Source organism: Channa argus, chromosome 15 (genome assembly GCF_033026475.1).
Source record: "Channa argus isolate prfri chromosome 15, Channa argus male v1.0, whole genome shotgun sequence".
Taxonomy (NCBI): domain Eukaryota; kingdom Metazoa; phylum Chordata; class Actinopteri; order Anabantiformes; family Channidae; genus Channa; species Channa argus.
Window position 1 is genome coordinate 530,481 of NC_090211.1, and position 20,786 is coordinate 551,266.

The window sequence follows — 20,786 nt, forward strand, 5'->3', positions numbered from 1 at the left end:
TTAAAAGCTGAATAGGTTTTACAGCTAAAGTAAAAATGATACAATGATCTGTAAAATAAGAAGAAATATAGTTATTATATGTTTTCAGCTTTAATTTTTTCAAAAAGAAAAATTGCCAATTGACCAAAGCCAAAAAGAGCCAAAAGCCCTTCAGCTATTTGGTCTGTTTAATCAGCTCATACCTTACAAATTCTTAGATGTTTGTTACTTTTTTTGTCAACCAAAGACATTTTAGTTTTCATTAATGACTCATTGATTAGTTTTCATTTTTGCCTTGGAGCTTTCACTCTTCAGAGCATTTTTACTCAACTTAAAATTCCTGTACAGCCAAATAAAAGTGGCGTTAATAGTGTAGCTACCTACATTTACATTACATATTTTACTTTCTTACATTTGTCTAACAGAACAGATCTTGTATTTAAATTAATCCAGCTGTCTGCACAGGTTGTATCACCTCCTGTTCTTGATTTGCTTGGAATGCAAGGTCCATATTTTATGCTCTGGGGATTTTTCTTCAGTTTTACATGCATACCTACATTGATGACTTACACCTGAGTACTGTGCGTGAATGGCTCTTAGTTGACATGGATGCAGCAGTGAAGCTGATGTTGCTGATCTGCTAATTTTTCAATTTTGTGTCAGAAAAATGAAAAACATAATATGATGCATTTTCCACCCTAAGCCATCAGTCTGCCACCTCTCAAGCTCACATCAAACTGAATAGTAGGATGGATCATTAATCCAGGCAAGCCTTTGTAATTTTCATTTATTAGCCATAAACGCACATTAACAATCAGGACCTCTAAAGCAAATTTATTAGAGCTAATTAGGGAGCTTTCAAACCTCTGGTAAGTTGATTTTGTTGCCTTAGGACAGACACACGCTAGCTTTTCACAACTTTCTAATCATTGTTCTAAGCTTACCAGCTGCTGAAATGACAGGTATTCATCTTATAAAACTCTAGTCAAGATGACTAATAAGCATTTGTTTATTAGCAAGTATTGCTATAAAGACTAATTTTGTACAATTGATAAATGCCACACAGATCCTTAATTTCTAATGCTGCAACTGCAGTTTCCTTGAGGTGTGGAGTATTTTTGACAAAACTGCTGCTGTTTAGCCTAAACACTTGTCATGTCATACCGAAGTAGTACAGAGGCCATAGGTCCATTAGTTGTTATCTCTCTGGTTTTCTTTCTCTTTAGATGGGAGGCACCATGTACAACACAGGGAAGCATGTGTCCTTGCGGCCAGACAAAGCCCACCTGGTGAACATCTCAGGGGGTCCCCTAGGTTATAGCTACCGACTGGAAGAAGTTCGCATCCACTTCGGGAGTGAGGACTCCCAGGGTTCAGAGCACCTTCTCAATGGACAGGGCTTTCCTGGAGAGGTAAGAGACAACACAGTAACAGATGTCACTTCCCAAGTGAAGGTGTACAAATATTCTAGGCTTTTGTTCATAAGCGAGAGCAAGGTGTTGCACGTTGTGGTGACAGGTAGTTTGTTGCAGCAGTAAAGTAGCCATTGCAGAGGGCGTTCATGTTGAGGTGTAAGCTGAGCCTAAATAGTGAATCATTCAATGTTCCGATGGCCATCCTTCTGGCAGGTCCTCTCATCTTTCCTGTTTCCAATTATTAAGGCCAATGGGGTCCTATGAACACTTAAGCTTTAGAAAAGGTTTCTTATCCTTGCTCTTATTTAAGTCTTGCCACCAAATGTTGTCATTGAGAAAGTCCCTTATAATACATGATTTGTTTTGTGTCTATATACTGTATATATATCTGTGGGTGTGTGTGACCAATCACGAGTGTCCATAGATAATCACAGAATTTACAGTAAATGGTCATTATTTAAATGGTTTATCAACATAGATGTGGACACATGGTGCAAATGGTACCGTTTAGATGTAACTTAGAAATGTTAAATGGTCTGCACTTATATAGCACTTTTCTACCTGGCACTCAAAGCGCTTTACTGCTTCTCATTCGCACTCACAATCACGCACACACTTACACACCACGGCTCCCCCCAGCTGCTATGCAGCTGGCTAACACTCACCAGGAGCAACTAAGTTGGGGTTCAGTGTCTTGCTCAAGGACACTTTGACATGTGACCGGAGGATCCGTCGATTGAACCAACAACTACGAGATTGGTAGACGACAGCGCAACCTTCCTGCACCACAGTCCCCTAATAAACTGACAATTGATTAAAAAACAGCAAAGTCACAGACTCAGTATTTCCCTTGATTAAATATCAAATTACATAAAATAAAAAACAGTCATAATATAAATCACTGGGTGAAGTATTTAAAAAGTATAGAAATTTGTCACTATAACTCACTGACCCTAGAGGGAGCGGCTGACAGAGAGAGTCCACCAGAACTTGATTATTAATTATCTAATAAATCAAGTTAAATGCTTAGTGTGACATAAATTCCATCATCTCATGTCCATGTTTTCATTCCTAACTGTTGTATGAAAAAAGCATGCATGCATTAATGGGTGGGTATGGATCCGTCGAAGGGGAAGCAGCTAGTATGAACCAAGCTTAACAGAACGTTTGTTAATGACTGTGATAAAGTGGCTAAGCTTTGTTGCTTCACAGCTAGAAGGACCCTAGTTCTAATCTACCTGCTGGCTGCAGCCTTTGTACTGTCTTGATGGTTAAAGGTTAATGATGATGAAGTATTTGCCTCATTTCGAACATATGTTTTGCAAGTTACTCATGAAAGAGTCTAATGTAATGCCAAACAGCAGCTCTGCCATAAACTCCACTTTTTCAAGGTTATAATTCTCAATTTTCGAAGTTTATAAGTTGAAACCCTCAGAAAGGTAAAAATTCTACTATGTGTTTATTATTGAGGTTATTTTAGAATTGTACTAGAGTGCATTATGTTAAGGTTTGACCTTATTTAAAATGAGTGAGGGGACCATAATATTAGAACTACCTTAGAATTTATTGGACTCTAGCACAACTTTACCACCCATTATGACTAGAAGTGGTAATATGAGGATGTTATAACATCATGATACATTTCATCTTTTTCCACATAATTAACTAACTAACAAGGTTTTGGTGAACCTTGTTAGGTAACAGAGGTAGAGGGATGTGAACAAACCACAGGTGAGAATAAATATGTTAAATATGTAGTTCTATCTGGAGAAAGATGATGTTCTTCGTTGGATGTGTTGCATTATTCACCTTTATTTATTTTCCTCTGTTGGATTAAATTCTGCTCTATAACAGTGACATGCTTTACACAGCATTATGAGACGAGTCCACCATGCAAATACAGTAAAGTTTTTCACTAAACTTTGTTAACTTAATTAACAGCATTTTGCAGTAACAAGTATTTTACAGCAGGGTCCCTACTGCTGCTTCAATAACTGTTGAATCGAATTATGTTATTTCACTAAATTCAAATAAAAATAATACATCTACGTACAATTGGGGCTTGAAGCTCAAAGAAAGACATCCCTCAACAGTCCATCATTGGCTGGTACTAACTAAAAAGCTGGAAAAGATACTTTTAAAATAACAAAACTTTTTGTTCACTTTCATAAAATATTTTACTTTTTTTTTAATAGTTGTAGTTTATGTTTGGGATATGATGATGAAAGGTTTGTTGCTGCTTCATTACAATGAAAACGGAACTTATGTATATTGCTCAAAACTGTAATTCATATTTCTGTAGTTGCACTATACTGCTAGAGTTGCTATAGTTAGTTTGTAATAATGTTTTTTTGTCTTTCAGGTCCAGCTTATCCATTATAACCAGGATCTGTATACCAACTACAGTGAGGCTTCTAAGAGCCCCTATGGCATCGCTGTGGTCTCCATCTTCATAAAGGTCAGTATGTCCTGCTGAGAGTACATTGGAACTGAGTAAAGACACAAATACACTTGTAAAAGAGCCGACAGTATGTGATCATTTAATAGGGTCGCTCAGTTATGCTGTATGATAGATTTAAAACAACAATAGATTCATGGGAATCATTTCACTGTTTTACGCCACTGTTTGTTTTGAATAATTCTCTCTCTTTGTGAATTCTCAGCTCTCTGAAAACTCCAATACCTTCCTCAACCGAATGCTCAATAGAGACACCATCACCAGAATCAACTATAAACGTAATGTAACACTCTCTCCATCTCTCTCTGAATGTGTTTTCTCTCTCGACAAGATCATTCTGCTTGAAAATCTGCAGAGCTGTATTTCTACCTTTCTTGGGTTGAATAACACTGTAACCTTCATAATATTATGTGATTGTATATAGTATATATAGATATAGCAAGTTATACTGCAAGATATATTGCTTTGTCAGACCTTTCAAAGCAGCCCCCTACGGCGCTGCCTGTTGTTTGTCTTTCTGGGGAGACATGTTTCCACCCCTGGGCATACATGTACCGGCACATCCCTGGCCTCTCGGCCTATTGTCTGCTTTTCCGCTGTCATAATTTAAGTTCATCCCGCTGATGTTTTAAATCTTTTAATATAACGGGCCTAAGTCTTACAACCAAAAGTCTGTCAGACAGACGATGACATAGAACCACATTCGAGGTCTAAAACTATTAGACCAAGGTTTGTTCATCTTTTCTTTCTCTTGTATACAACACTCATGCACACACATCTTCTGCTCTTCTTCTTCAACAAGAACCTTGAACATGTATGGCCCTGTGGAGAGTTTCCTCTTTTTAATAAGGCTAAACATAGCAGCACTACACAACCTCAAGCACACACAGAATCTTGGTATTGTCATTTAGGCCATTACATGACTTACAGTATACAAATCCCGTGGAAATGTACATTAACCTTTACCAAAAAGCAGTCCTGAACAGTAAAACTGAATTGTTTAGCTTGTGGGAACCACCACAAAGAGGAGGTGAGAGGATGTGACCATGTAAACAATCCAATACAAGAACACACCCACTCCCTCTGCTCTCAAAGTTTTTTTGATAGTCACTGTAATCATTCTTTTTAATTGGTCCAACTATTATATACCGTTATACCCTGTTGTACATCCACACACACACACACACACACACACACACACACACACACACACACACACACACACACACACACACACACACACACACACACACATTCTACATTCTCCTCTTCTGGGGTGTTTTCACTTCACTTTTACTCAACACACTGAGTCCTCAGTTATGACTGAAATGTTTTTTATTCTCACTTTCTTTAGATGATGCATTCCTAATGATGGGCCTAAACATAGCTGACCTTTACCCTGACACCACACGTTACATCACTTATGAGGGCTCCATCACTATACCTCCCTGCTTTGAGACATCCACATGGATTCTCATCAACAAGCCCATCTACGTGACACAAATGCAGGTACGTGTAGGATTAGTACACACACCGGTGACATAGGTATAAATGTAGATTCTGTTTATCTTGCCAGCACAGTGGACTTTGAATTGCAAATGACAACTTTCATAACCTGTAACGGAAATATCTATTTTTCTCTAAACATGTACACAGAGCACACAAAACTATCCAAATAATAAACTCTGCAGCTTTTGCCTCTCAGTAATGTCAGTCTTAAAATGTGATTCTTCACAAAACACTTTTATAACTAAACAATAAAATATGGTTTAAATCTCCTGAGACATGTGCTTCATATTATGAAGGATGTTGATAATTAACCTTTTTAGATTGTTTTATGGTTGGATGATTTTATCTTCAGTTTAATGCTGGTGGGACAGAATGTAAAAAAATACTACTATATATGTGCAAATGATGAATTGAGCTAATTCTGTCACATTTACACTTGACTGTGCCACTAATTGGAAGAGATTACACACTAATGACAATTTAATTTTCTTCTTTTTTCAGCTGCCCCCTAGGGGTCGCCACAGCTGACTCTGTCCTCTGCGTTTTCTTATCATTTTAAAAATTAAATTCTATCTCTGCTTTTACATTGTCTAAACCTTTAATTAAGACAAAGTGCAGCTTTGGGTTAGGATTCACAAGGCCAGGGCTTCAAATCCCATCCTAACAGGTGTGGCCCTGCCCAAGCATCAAGGGCCACCTTGGTGCCAGTCCCAAGCCTGGATAAAATGGGAGGGTTGTGGCAGGAAAGGCATCCGGTGTAAAACCTCATGCCAAAATCAAGATGCAGAACATGTTCTGCTGTGGTGAATCCTGAAGGGACCAGCCAAAAGTTGACCTTTGAGTTCAGGATGTTTCAAGCTGCTTTTAATAAAAATGACTATTAGTAATTTCTATTAAGACCAGCTTCAAGAATCTCAAACAATATTATTTTCACTACACCTAGCTGTACTAAATTGTATTATTAATACAAACTGAACACGATAAGCCCTTAACCATTAGTTTTAGCTTTCACCTGTTCTTTAAAATTTCCCTTGTCTCTTTAGATGCACTCCCTGCGCCTCCTCAGCCAGAACGAGCCCTATAAGATCTTCCTGAGTATGAGCGACAACACCCGGCCCACCCAGCCTCTGCTACAGCGCTGCATCCGAACCAACATCAATTTCAGCAAGAAGGGCCGCAACTGCCCCAATAACCGCGCCCTCCGCCCACAGTACAGAGGTAAAATATTCATTCACTTTTACAAAAGCAATTTGCAAGTATTTGGTACATACTTGTAAATGGTAACAGCTATGTGTCTTATAGGCCACTGATAAATGCCTGAATGTATACAAATCCTACATGTGCTTTATGTGAGCATTCTTATTTGCTTTATGTCTGCATTTAATATAATTTGACTGAATGGAAAACATGTTAAATCTGAAATATTTAGTCTCCAGTTTTAACAACTGAACAATTTATTCCCTAACTAAATGAATGAACAAATGAACGTTCCATGACAAATGACAATAATAATAAACGCTACACTGAATACAAAGTTGCAACCGCAAGGGGACACAAGCCAGCGTCTTCTTGTGCCAGTCCCAAATCTGGATAAATGCAGAGGGCTGTGTCAGGAAGGGCATCCGACGTAAAACACATGCCAAATTAAACATGCGAATCATGACTATCACACCGAAAATGACTCCCATACCAGATCAGTCGGGACTCGGGTTAACAATGACGGCCACCGGTGCTGTTGACCTACAGGGTACCGGTGGAAATTGGACTACTGTTGGTCGAAGAAGGACAGCAGGAAGGTGTGTTCATAGGCAGAGAGAGAAGAGGAAAGCTAAGAATGTAGGACCGACAGTAGGGACTTTGAATGTCGGTACTATGACAGGGAAGGCTAGAGAGATGATTGACATGATACAGAGAAGGAAGGTGGACATACTGTGTGTCCAGGAGAACAGATGGAAAGGTAGCAAGACTAGAAGCTTAGGAGCAGGGTTCAAGTTGTTCTACCATGGGTCAGATAGGAGAGTGTGCAATGAGAAAGTGAGGACTTTCTTCCAGAAGAGGCAGGACCTTAGGGTGATATATAAGAGCGGATGTAGAAGCACTCAGGTGGACGACATCTTGTGTAGATGTTGTAATCTGAAAGAGAGCAGTGACTGTAAAGTATTGGTTGGGGAGAGTGTAGCCAGACAACACAGGATAGTGGTGTGTGAAATGACTCTGGTGGTGAGGAAGATGAAGAGGACAAAGCCAGAGCAGAGGACGAGGTGGTGGAAGTTGAAAAAGGAAGAATGTTGTGTAGTTTTCATGGGAGGAGCTGAGATGGTCAGGAAGTGCTCTGGGTGGTCAGGAAGTGCTTCCAGATGACTGGACCACTACAGCTAATGTGATCAGGGAGACAGGTAGGAGGGTACTCGGTGTGTCATCTGGAAAGAGGAAAGTGGACAAAGAGACTTGGTGGTGGAACAAGGAAGTTCAGGAAAGAGGTTAGCTAAGAAGAAGTGGGACACTGAGAGGACAATAGAGAGTAGACCTCCCTGACACCTGTAGACACCTCCCTGTACTCCAACAGGGAGGTGCAGGGTAAGGTGAAGGTAGAGGTGGCAAAGGCCAAACAAAGAGCATATGAGGACTTGTATGTTAGGTTGGACACTAAAGAGGGAGATGGTGGATTTGTACAGGTTGGCCAGACAAAGAGATAGAGATGGGAAGGATGTGCAGCAGGTTAGTGTGATTAAAGATAAGGATGGAAATGTATTGACAGGTGCCAGAAGTGTGATGGGAAGATGGAAGGAGAACTTTGAAGAGTTGATGAATGAGGAAAATGAAAGTGAACGAAGAGTAGAAGAGGGGGTTGGGAGCAGGACAGGACAGTGAGAGGATGCTGAGGACTGGAGAAGAAGTGTATTGGTGCCAATTTTTAAGAACAAGGGAGATGTGCAGAGCTGTGGCAACTACAGAGGAATAAAGCTGATGAGCCAAACGATGAAGTTGTGGGAAAGAGTAGTGGAAGCTCGGCTAAGGACAGAGGTGAACATTTGTGAGCAGCAATATGGTTTCATGCCTAGAAAGAGTCCAACAGATGCAGTATTTGCTTTGAGGACGCTGATGAAGAAGTACAGAGAGGGTCATAGGGAGTTGTATTGTGTCTTCGTAGATTTAGAGAAACGGTGGAACGGTGAGGTTAAAGGGAGCAGAGGTGAAGAAGGTGCAGGACTTAGGGTACAAGTATTTAGGGTTTAATGGTTCATAGCAACAGAGAGTGTCGAAAAAGGTGAAGTCTGCCTGCGAGTGCAGGCAGGTTGGAACGGGTGGAAAAAAGTGTCAGGTGTGTTGTGTGATAAAAGAGAATCAGCAAGAATGAAAGGAAAGATGTTCAAGACGGTGGTGAGACCAGAGATGTTGTTCGGCTTAGAGACAGTGGCACTGAAGAAAAGACAGGAGCCAGAGCTGGAGGTAGCAGAGCTTAAGATGTTGAGGTTCTATTTGCGAGGGACGAGGATGGACAGGATCAGGAATGAGGACATCAGAGGGACAGCTCATGTTAGATGTGTTGGAGATAAAGTCAGAGAGGCCAGATTGAGGTGGTTTGGACATGTCTAGAGGAGAAACTGTGAATATATCGGTAGAAGGATGCTGAGGTTGGAGCTGCCAGGCAGGATGTCTAGAGGAAGACCAACGAGGAGATTTATGGATGTAGTGAGAGAGGACATGAAGTTAGTTGGTATGAGAGAACAGGATGCAGAGGACAGAGTTAGATGGAGGCACATTATTCGCTGTGGTGACTCCTGAAAGGGAACAGCGCAAAGGAAAATAAGAATACAAATTTAAGAGGTGCATTATATTTTTGTACATATATATATATATAATTTTTTGTCTATTGTGTTTTGTTAAAGAAATAAACCAATGTAGACATATGGCAGATGAAGCAGACTGGGAGGTAAACACAGTCAGGAAGGAATGAGACAGAGTGCATTCAGGGCACATACATAGATCAGAAGTCAGCAGGTGAGTAATTCAGACACAGGCAGAAATCGCGAGCAGCAATATCAGCAATGTCAGCTTTGTGTCAGCAAGATTTCAGTCCACAGACAAACTAAAGGAATTTCGATGAGGACAAATGGAAACAGGCCGATACGTTTACTGAATATTTGATAGTCAATGAGGAGTACGTGGTTGGTTGTGGCAGTCTGGGCAGAATAATTGGGCTGTTTGTTGTTTGTTTGGGTTCTTATGCTGGTACATCACAGTTAAAACCAGAGGAGACTAAAACACAAATTAAAAAATCTAAACCTGCAAGTTTTAACATTCGGTATACCTACATTTCCCACTCTAGTGAGTGGGAAAATATGAAGCTTGCAAAGAAAACAAAAAGAAAGAAAGAAAAGAAAAGAAAAGGTGTGTCTATCTTAATATAAGTAAACTGTCTTTTTTCATCAGAAGACAACCATACTGTTGGTTGCAATCTATGTTTGAGAAACATTTTTGTGAGTTTAGACAAGGAGCTTGTTTTCGACAGTTTGAGGGTGAGCGCCTGGTGGGTACTGGCAGTGAATATCATTGGTTGGTAAGTTGGGGGCAGGGTTTGGCTTCAGCTCAACGATGCACCTGACAAAACTGGAAATACCCTGTTACACCTATAAACCCTATGGAATTAGATGTGTCTACTTGGCTTATAACATGGCTTTAAAGCACAATTATGTCAAATTCTTGTACAAATACTTACCTGTAATTAATAATATCCCAACTCTACCATCTACCATGTTGACAGTGCTTTCTAAGAAAAGACCAAACTAGTGAATTTCTTATGGTGAGGACCACTGGAGGTGACTAGTATAATGTCATTTCAAAATGACACTAGAGTTTAATTTGCCACACGTGCAGATTAAGGATAGTGACAGATGAAAACAAAGATACAGTGTAAAGCTAAATAAATAAGGTGCTTTCATAGAATCAAAATATAAACTGCTGCAATTCGATATAAGATACATCTTATGTATGAGTGGTTCAATAATGATATTAACCAATTTATGGTACATTGTTGGTATGGAAAAATGTGCATCCCACACAGCTCTGGTAATAATAGCAAAAAATGATTTTGCTGTGAGATGTGATGCTGACAGATTCAGGTGTCCTTCCCACAGTGTGCTGGGACTGGTTTTGGTCTGGTGTTAATAGACAGTGGATGTTGTCAGTTTGGACATGGACATACACTGCTCACAAAAAGATAGGGATATTCAACTTCTGGATATAAAATGTAAAAATGTTTATCCTACAGTGCTATTATATCATGAAAGTTGGGCATTTATGTAGAAGCATGCAATGCTAATTTTTTCATCTCAATGATTCAACAAATGATAACAACAGTGGCTGGAATACCACAACAAAAAATGTCAATGTCTCAATAACTTGTTCATTGTTAGGTTTTGTGTTGGTCTCGTGATGTCAAAATGTGAACAGCATGATGAAGAGGATTGTTTAAATACAAATTGAACCGGAACATTTAGTGGTTGCTTCGTGGATCAGACATGGTCCACGAATTACGCTATGATTTTTCTGGTTAATCACCTTGTTAGAGAACAGCATGTTGGGCAATAAGTAATGAAACCCTGAACAGTTGGACACGTGCAGCATTCAAAAGTTTAGAGAAAATTAAGTTAATCCGTAAAGGTTATACTGCATTTTAGATGCATTCTGAAATTTTACCTGAAAGTAGAATATCCTTAACTTTTTGTGAGTAGTGTTCTTATAAGCATAAACTAGCAAGTTAGCAGAGTCTGATGTGACACGTCATCCACTCTTTGTTTACACTGGACCAGTGTCACTTAATGTAAGAAGAGAATAATATTTTTACTGTGCCACTGACTAAAATGCAGGTTAATAACCAGTTCTGAAAAACTATTACTCTGCTTTAGCATTAGATGAGTAGTATTTATAACATATTAAATTTAGTCTGGCATTTTTAACATTTTATAATGTTTTGCTTCCATAATCGTTTTGTGATCTATAACAAGTTAAACACATTTACATTTACATTACATACTCAGATAAAAGCTCCTTGTTGCCCACACAACTTCTCATTGTAATCCCATTTTTTGGGCCAGGCATTCATTTTTTTATAACATAAAATTTCCTGTTTCATTTGCACACTGCCACTTACACTTAACCTACAGAATAACAGTAGATATAGTAGATAAGCTGGCTTTTATTGTTACTGTGCCAAAATATCGCAAGTTTATGCTCCAGCTAGCTAAACTGGGGGCGGCTGTAGCTCAGTTGGTAAAGGCAGTTATCCATGGACCACAGGGTTAGTGGTTCAATCCCCGGCCCTGGCTATATGTCGAAATGTCTCTGGGCAAGGTACTGAACCCCTAACAGCCCCCTCCCCAGCTGTGCAGTGCCAATCCAAGCCCAGTAGAAATTGGGGAGCGTTGCATCAGGAAGGGCATCCGGCATGATAAACTTTCATGCAACTCTTCAACTCTGCAACTTTCTGTGCTAGTAGTATTTATAACATATTAAATTTAGTCTGGCATTTTTAACATTTTATAATGTTATGCTTCCATAATCGTTTTGTGATCTATAACAAGTTAAACACATTTACATTTACATTACATACTCAGATAAAAGCTCCTTGTTGCCCACACCACTTCTCATTGTAATCCCATTTTTTGGGCCAGGCATTCATTTTTTTATAACATAGCTAGTGAGCTTAAAATCTGAACTTGTGAGTGGGAAATTTGGGCATGTGAAATGTTAAAACCCGAAGGGTTACATTTTTCACTGGGTTTTTTAGCTCCCTCTGGGTTTGACTTTGATGTAACGACATTCTTTATTCTCCTCTTAAGTAGGTGAAATACATGTTTGCTTGAGTTAAGTTCTTGTGATTGTTCAGTCTAAAACCTTCCACTTTTTCATTCTGGTCAAGTCATTTATTAAGTTGATAGATAAGGATCATTGTCTTGCAGCATGATGAGACTCCTTCTAATTTAATTTGAAACATTTATCTGTATATTTGCAGATAAAATGTTTTACACTTCTAAATTCGTTCTGCTGTTACCATCCTTCTATATATCATCAATAAAGATCGAGCCTGATCCCAGACATCGAAGACCAAGACCTTGACCTTGCTTGGATCAAGATTCTTTCTTCCTCCATACTTGTGAATACTTCGTCCGTCTTCATCCGTGTATGTGAGTGGAAGTCGTGCAAAATGTATAGATAGTATTTAGTAAAACCTCCTCACACTGGTTTGCACTACTTAAACTAGGGCTCTGTATTTATTCAAATGTTGATTTCGATTACAGTAATGGCTTCCACTGGTAAAAACAAAAAGATATCCAGATAAAGATAATGGATAGATGAACCACCCAATCCATAATGACAGGTATTTTTAGTATGGCTCAACATGGTAGAGGCAGCAAACAGTCCCAAGAAGATGATGTTGAAGGAAGAGAGTGTGAGAAAACTGGCACGGCCCAGACAATGGCAATTATTGCTGTTGGACCAGTAAGTGATACCTGATTACTGGCTTACTGTGCTTTGTTTTGTTGTGTTTGCTTAATGTTTGGTCGTGTTGGTGAAGTTTTACTTTTTTATCATTAATTCATGCCGGCTAAAGTTGTCCTTGCTAACTACATTTCTCAAGTTGGTAAGTCTTGCATTGGTTGCTGTATAGCTGTATAGCTATCTTTGTGTCAATATATTTTTGAATGTAATGAGTTTTGCGAGGTCATTAAAACTGTCTGACTTCAAGACACAACTTAATAACTTCTGTTACAAAGTCATTGAGTTTTGTGGTTACCACTCACATTACATGAGACAAGCTTTTTACAGAAACTTAGGATCATATCATAGTGTCGCTGTCACGCTGTTCATCTTAGATGTCACAATATAGAAAATTATGCAGTGTCACATTTATTTATTTGTAGTAAAACCTGTAATCTCACTGTAATGATGCTGCTGGTTCAGTGATAGTTTGAGGATTCAAACTGTGACTGGTATTTCAGTTTTGTAAAAGTGAATTACACTCAGCAATGGTAGCGGGACACAAATTGCACCTAGGAGACAAGTACCACATTTTGCTTATTGAGGCATTAAATCTGCCAAGAGCAATTAAAAGAGTTGTGATGTCTAATAACTACAGCTAGGTGCCATGAAATGACTTCCCTGTGAAATGGTTGGACTGGAGGGGTTTTGTCGTGCATATCCTCTGTGAGCCAAAAAGTAGTAATCATCCAGGTAGGTTTTAGGGTTGAATCTGGCAGGATGATGATTTTTTTTACTAGAGATTTTACTGAAGATCTTGCATTGGAATGAATAGCTGCAATGTCTTGATCCAGTATCCAGTTCTCAATACATCCAGAACCTACAGTACTATCTCTCTGAAGCTGTTTTCTACAACTATATCACAACAACAAATGATAGAAAGTGGACTAAGCATCACTGTGCACAGATAGAGAATGAAATACAGAGGACCATCTCCTGAAGGTGAAAGAAGTGTGAGATACAGCTCAAATTAAAAATGGACAGTATATGAGAGCATTGTGTATTGGTGCAGTTTTTAGGCTAGCAGTGCATCACTGAGCTGGCTGCTGTTAAAGAGGAAGCTAGAACATCTCTCTCTCTCTCTCACACACACACACACACACACACACACACACACACACACACACACACACCAGTCTTGGAAACATTACACAGAGAAACTACATTCGACAGCCTCTTCTGTGCATTGTGAAGATCTTTGTTATTGATCCCGTGTAGCCCAGCATACTCTTCACAACATCAAATGCTTTTCACAGCCTCTGATTTACTATGATGAGGACTTGTTTTAGCTGGACAGATTGTTTTACAAGGGGAAAAAGAAAAAAAATAAAGTCACATATGCCTTATTGTAATAAATGTGTTTAGGTTGAGAAACAGTATTTTAAAGTAAGTAGTTGTTCAGACAATACCTCAAAGTAATGTTGTACACAGATTTGTAACAAATCATGTATCATTCAGAGTAAATGCTAATTTAATATAAAAATGTCCCCGGTCTTTGTGATTTTACAGATTTACATTATGACAAGGGCTTGATATTAACTTTTTTCTCACTATTGGTTTTCCAAAGTTAATAGTCACTCACCATTTTCATTGGCCACCACATATATCCTCCAGTTCACATCTCCACCGTGTTGTGTCTTGTTTACAATGTCATGTGTCGGTTGCTAGTGTGAAAGCACAAGACAATACCCAATGGACCAATAAGTAAACACTGTGCTAAGTAATTTAAGTATCACATTTCATTACAAGTAAAAAACTAAATATATATAAATTTATTTATATATATTATTTTATATATATATTATATATATATATATATATATTATTTATATATATATATATATATATTATATATATATATTATTTATATTTATATAGCGCCAATTCACAACAAAGTCATCTCAGGGCACTTCACAGAATAAAGTCAAGACTATAAAGATGTATAGAGAGAACCCAACAATTCTCCCTGGAACAAGCCATAGGCAACAGTGGAGAGGAAAAACTCCCTTTAGCCGAATAAACCTCCAGCAGAACCAGGCTCAGTTTAGGCAGCCGTTTGCCGTGAGTGGAAAGTGAACAGAGAAAAGAAAAAGAGAAACAAAAGCAACAAGAAAACATCAGGCAGGTTGGTTGGACCAGGAGCTGCACACTGGAGAACACACAGCTTCAATGCCCGGGGACACCTGCGGAAAGGGACAGACACACATAGTTAATGTCAAACAGTGGTGACAATTGTGGGGTGAGAGGAGAGGAGAGAGGGACAAGAGGAGGAAAGGAGCTCAGTGCAGTGGGGGGTGGTCCCCCAGCAGTTTAAGCCTATAGCAGCATAACTATAACCAAGCTTTATCAAAGAGGAAGGTTTTGAGCCTAGAATTAAAAGTGGGGTGTCTGCTTCCAAAATCAGAACTTGGAGCTGGTTCCACAGGAGAGGAGCTTGATAGCTAAAGGCTCTGCCTCCCATTCTACCATTGGAAATTCTGGGAACCACAAGTAGTAATTCAACTGATGTTCAAAGTCCAAAAGCATCCATGTTCCAAGGACTGAAGTTTCACATGTGTTCTGTCTGACCTGACAGTGGATCTTAAAGATGATTAAGAACATTCAGGACATGCAGAGACAGACAAGACAGCACAGAGCGCTTACTGGTGATTAGAGGATCCCTGGTGCAGAGTCAACTAGTACATTTCACTTTTGGCTAGATTTATGTTAAATATATGTCTCCATTCCTTGCAGATTTATTCATAATGAATTTCTCTCTTTCAGTTTATTATTCTCTCAGTTGTAGCCACTGATTGCCACTATTTGCTTACAGCCCCTATAGTCCCTATCTGTTTTTTATCCCTTTATTTCATTGTTAGCAGTACAGTCTTTGGACCATGCACATAGAGCTGTCCACAGTGACCCAGTTTGACTAATTAAAATTCAAGCAGTTTTTCAGAGTTGCATTTGATCACAGTGCAAATACTACAGCCAATATAATATAATATCCAGCTTTCATGACCCCCACACTATGGAAGAAGGAAAAACAAAGAGACTGTCCCCCTGTCCCCCCCTTTTGTCCCAAATTAAATAGTATTTCCTATCTTCCTCCTGCATAAGGATAAAGGGTGTTATATCTTGTGCAGACTGTAAAGCTCCTTAGGATTTAGGTATATAAATAATGACTTGAATTACAGACATCTAATGAACATGAACACTAGAAGTAAAAGTAAATCATCGAGTCTCTGGACTGTAGACCCCAAACTAATCAACATAATATGCCATTTTAGCAGCTAGTATAAAAATGGAGCAGCCACCTGTGACTTGAAGCCATCTACTACCAATTTAAACTTCACAAGGGAAAGAACTGTTTCAGTGTCTCCGTTTGTTTTGTTGTGTCCACCTCTCCAGAGAGGCACTTCTGTGGGAAAACACTGTTGGACCTTTTTTCTTTCTTTGTCCCTACCTTTATCTCTCATTATCCGTCTTCAGGCAAACATTCTGTTTCTCACTTTGTCTTTCTCTTCACAACTTCTGAAACCTGAGGCACTTTTTGTTCTGTTTTAATACACCCTGCTTAGCCTCTCTGTACTAATGATCCTCTTTCCTCCTCCTCTTCTCTTCTCTTCCCTCAGTGAATCAGTGGCTCTTAAAGTAGAAGATAAAAAGATGTCAAGCTGCAGTGCCACAAGAAGAGAGACAGGAATGATGCATTTGAGTTTATTTCACACAGTTGAGCCTGACCGGAACAAACAGGAACTGAACTGACTTTGCTCAACTGACCAGACCACAAACAATCTGCTGTGTTGACCTGCTACACATCCACAACCTAAACCGAGCTCATGTAGGTCGGGATAGTGAGAAAACCTCAGAGTTGGAGACCAAAGTGTGAAACAGACCATAAGGACTCTAATGTCCTGTACTGGAAAAACAATATACTGTCTTTTCATTTGTTGTTTAAACTCACAAAGACTAATTTAATTTTGGCTGGTTTTCTAAAGGCTAGAATCTACGCTGTTTGCCTGTGATCGTCACTTGTCCACATTCAAATTCAGGCTACAGAGGGCAGAAAAAAGACCATTCACTGATTATAGGAATGATTACATTTCCACTAAACTGTTCGCTAAACACAAAACTGTGGTATGATATAGTATGAGATGTTTCTGATATCGAACAGTAACTAAAGACGTCTAAGGTTTATTTAAGGGACATGAGAGGGACTACAACTCTGATATTCTGCATACCTGAAAAAATTCATTCACTGGATGGGAGATGTGTATAGGCCATCTATTTCACATGATTTTACAACAGGTCACTTATCTTCAAGGCACTGAATGAAGAAGTGGTGACAGAATCTGCCCCTACTTTACACTGCCATATAAAGGCCAGGCTTCCTTCTGAAACTAGAAGGCCTAATTCATCAAAGCCCATGGCCAAACTGAGCACTTGCAAAATTAGCTAACATAACTGGGCACAACAGCAGGCCTGTTAAGTGGCCTTTTTTAAAAAAAAATATATTTTTTGCTTTTACAAAACTAAAACGACAAAAACATAATGTATTAAATGAAGTTTCTGCTCGAGTGCAATCTAAGCTAAATGATAGCATACCTGGCTAATTAGCTCATGTAAAACCTTCTGTTTAAAAAAAGAAAAAACTTTTTTTTTCTTTTTTTTTTGTCCTGAACTAATAATTTTATATCTTTTATCTGGATTAGTTATTGCTGACCTTTACCCTGAGAGGTGTAGCTTTAGCATTATATCATGTGACACGGTACTAAAGGTCAAGCGATCTGTTGGACATGAAATGGCGAGTAAGACTGAATCATAGTCAGTGACACTGACATGCAGACCTTTGCCTCTGAAGCTTAATTGAACAGTGGACAAAAAAAGATTAGTCCACAGTAGAATTATGTCGCTAAATGAGTGACATTTAGTATTCTCATTATGAATCAACACCACCACTGGTCATTAGATCATTGAATTGTTCTTTTGCTTGTTTGATTTTATGTAATATCGTCTATCATGATGGAAACAAAAGTAGATTTTCATTTTTTTGATTTTAAAAATGTATCTGTAATAAATAAATGTAACTGTAACAGAATTAGATTTTCTTTCATAATTTAATTCAAAATGTGAAACGTATATATTCATTTATTACATAAAAAGTGATATATTGTAAGTCTTTTTTGATGTAATTTTGATTTTCATCTTACAGCTTTCAGATTACAGTTTACAACTCATGAAAATCAAAACTCCGCTATCTCAGAATATTAGAATATAAATGTATATAAATATATATTAATAAATACATTTTTTGTCTCTGTTTAGTTCAGTACACACAACCAAAATCCTTAGAAAGGTTAGGAAAGGTGCACCAAAGGCATGGATGAACACAAGCTTGAGAAGTTAAGTAAAGCCAATTCAAGAACTTAGTCCACTTCTGCTGAAGCTCTCCTGAGGCTGAAGTCAGTTGATCAAGAGCCACCGCACACAGATGCTCCAGAAAATGGGCTACAACTGTTGTATTCCAAGTATCAAGCCACTGCTGAAGCAGACAGGGTCTGGAGTATCGTACTAAGGTTAAGGAGAAAAACACCTGGACCATTGTTCAATGGTCCAGAGTCCTCTTTTCAGATGAAAGTAAATGTTGCATATAAGAGTGGAGAAACACAGAATCCAAGTTGCTTAAAGTCCAGTGTTCTAGTCGTTCCCACAGTCGGTTATGATTTGAGGTGTGGTGTCATCTGTTGGCCTTGGTCCACTGTGTTATATCGCAGCCATCTATCAGTCTTAATGAGCTTCATGCTTCCATCTGCTGATAAGCTCTGAGGGCATGTGGATTTTCCTCTCCAGCAGGACTTAACACCTTACCACGGTAACAGAACTACCACTAACTGATTTGCTGCCCATGATATTAGGGTTTGATGGCCAGCCAACCCACCGGACCTGACCCGAATGAGGAAACTATGGGGCACTGTGAAGAAGTATTAAGTGCATACAGAAACATATTTTTCAGAAGTGGGACATTTCTGTTTTGTAAATCCTTTTTTGACCTATCGTAGGAAATATTCTAATATCTTGAGACATTTCACTTTTCGTCTAATCAAAGCAGAAAATGAGATTCACTTTTTGAATAACAAAAAAAACACTTTTTCATGGTGTTCTAGTTTACTGAGATTCACTGGTATTTCAGTTCTTTTAAGATCATCTAAATTAAAATTCAAAATTGTCATTGAATGGTAAATTATCTACACTGGCACTTCCCATGACAGAGATTATCTGCAATTTAAATAGTACAATTTATGTGCTAAGTTCTGTTTGCTTCATGTTGTGAAGGGGTACCCAAAGCAAGATGACAAGAGAAAGAAAATATGTGTTAGAAGTATCTGAATTCAGCTATGAAGTTTTTCCCTTTGAACTTGAAACCTAATGCTGGAATATTCAAGCACTTCTTTTATTTATCATAACAAAACATAATTTTTTCATTAATTGTTTAAAAGGTCAAGCTTTAACTAGCGTAAGCACAGTTACTACTAGTTTGAGTTAAAGACAGAGGTCAGGGGTCACTGGGTCCAAAAGAGTAGTCCACTGTGAGGGTGATGCTTGTTATCAGAATTAAAGTATATCCAAAGTATATTCAGTTCTGGTAGGAATTAAAGGACAGAATGGATATGACACTAGGTTAACAAATGGTAAATGGTCTTCACTTGCAGTATATAGGACTTTTCTACCTACTGGTACTCAACGAGCTTTACCTTACTTCTCATTCACCCATTTAGAAGTAAGTATATAAGAAGTATATAAAGATGTATAGAGAAAACCCAACAAATTCCCTTTTGACTAAGCCCTAAGCACCCTTTATACAGTAGTGACAAGTAGATCTCATAGTACCATATCATTCCAGTAGACCACTTCGATCTCAGAATGCAGGCCTACTTTTGGTTCCCAGAATTTCCAAAGATAGAATGGGAGGCAGAGCCTTTAGCTATCAAGCTCCTCTCCTGTGGAACCAGCTCCCAGTTCAGATTCGGGAAGCAGACACCCTCTCTACTTTTAAGACTAGGCTTTAAACCTTCCTCATTGATTAAGTTTATAGTATTTATAGTCATGCTGCTATAGGCTTAGACTGCTGGGGGACCCACCCCCTGATGCACTGAGCTCCTTTCCTCCTCCTGACCATCTCTCCTCTCCTCTCACCCCACAATTGTCACCACTGTATGTCATTAACTCTGTGTGTTTTCTCCCATAGTTGTCTTTGTCCTTCTCTGTCCCCCTCTCTCTGTCCCTTTCTGCAGGTGTCCCCGGCTTTGAAGCTGTGTGTCTTCCAGCGTGCAGCTACTGGTCCTACCAACCTGCCGATGTTTTGTTGTTGCTCTGTTCTTTTCTCTCTTTACTTTTCACTGACCCCAACCGGTCAAGGCAGATGTCCGTCCACCCTGAGCCTGGTTCTGCTGGAGGTTTCTTCCGTTAAAGGGAGTTTTTCCTCTCCACTGTTGCCTATGGCTCTCTCCAGGGGGAATTGTTGGGTTCTCTTTATATATCTTTATAATCTTGACTTTATTCTGTAAAGTGCCCTGAGATGACTTTGTTGTGAATTGGCGCTATATTAATAAAGTTGAATTGAATTGAACTGTACAGTCAGTAGTCTGTGTCCGCCTTAAAACAACAGATTTGCATATAAGGTTAAATCTGTGTCTATATACCCAAAATTGCTCATATCCCTTCCCCTATATAGGTGAAAATATATGTAGTTTCTTGTCTCTCTCTGTTTCTTCTTCTTTCCTCTTTCCCTTTTCCCCTGTGATCTTGAGAGCTTCTGGTTTACTGCCTTCTTTTTCAGAGGTGCAACAGTATGAAATATTGGGACAACTGTGGCACAGTAGGTAGAGCGGTTGTCCATCAAT

At 38.9% G+C, this 20,786-nt stretch overlaps 1 protein-coding gene across 2 annotated transcripts in view; it reads left to right on the forward strand.

The window, feature by feature from the left end:
- LOC137099388 (carbonic anhydrase-related protein 10-like) overlaps positions 1-18,157 on the forward strand; it is a 100,087-nt gene extending 81,930 nt beyond the window's left edge. For both annotated transcript variants that reach the window (XM_067476150.1, XM_067476149.1), the window contains 6 exons: positions 1,206-1,391; positions 3,757-3,852; positions 4,058-4,130; positions 5,207-5,361; positions 6,405-6,579; positions 16,518-18,157. In XM_067476150.1, the coding sequence (XP_067332251.1) occupies positions 1,206-1,391; positions 3,757-3,852; positions 4,058-4,130; positions 5,207-5,361; positions 6,405-6,579; positions 16,518-16,540 (708 nt within the window). In that variant the 3' untranslated portion in view covers positions 16,541-18,157. The remainder of the gene's footprint in view (positions 1-1,205; positions 1,392-3,756; positions 3,853-4,057; positions 4,131-5,206; positions 5,362-6,404; positions 6,580-16,517) is intronic.
- Positions 18,158-20,786: the final 2,629 nt, after the last annotated feature.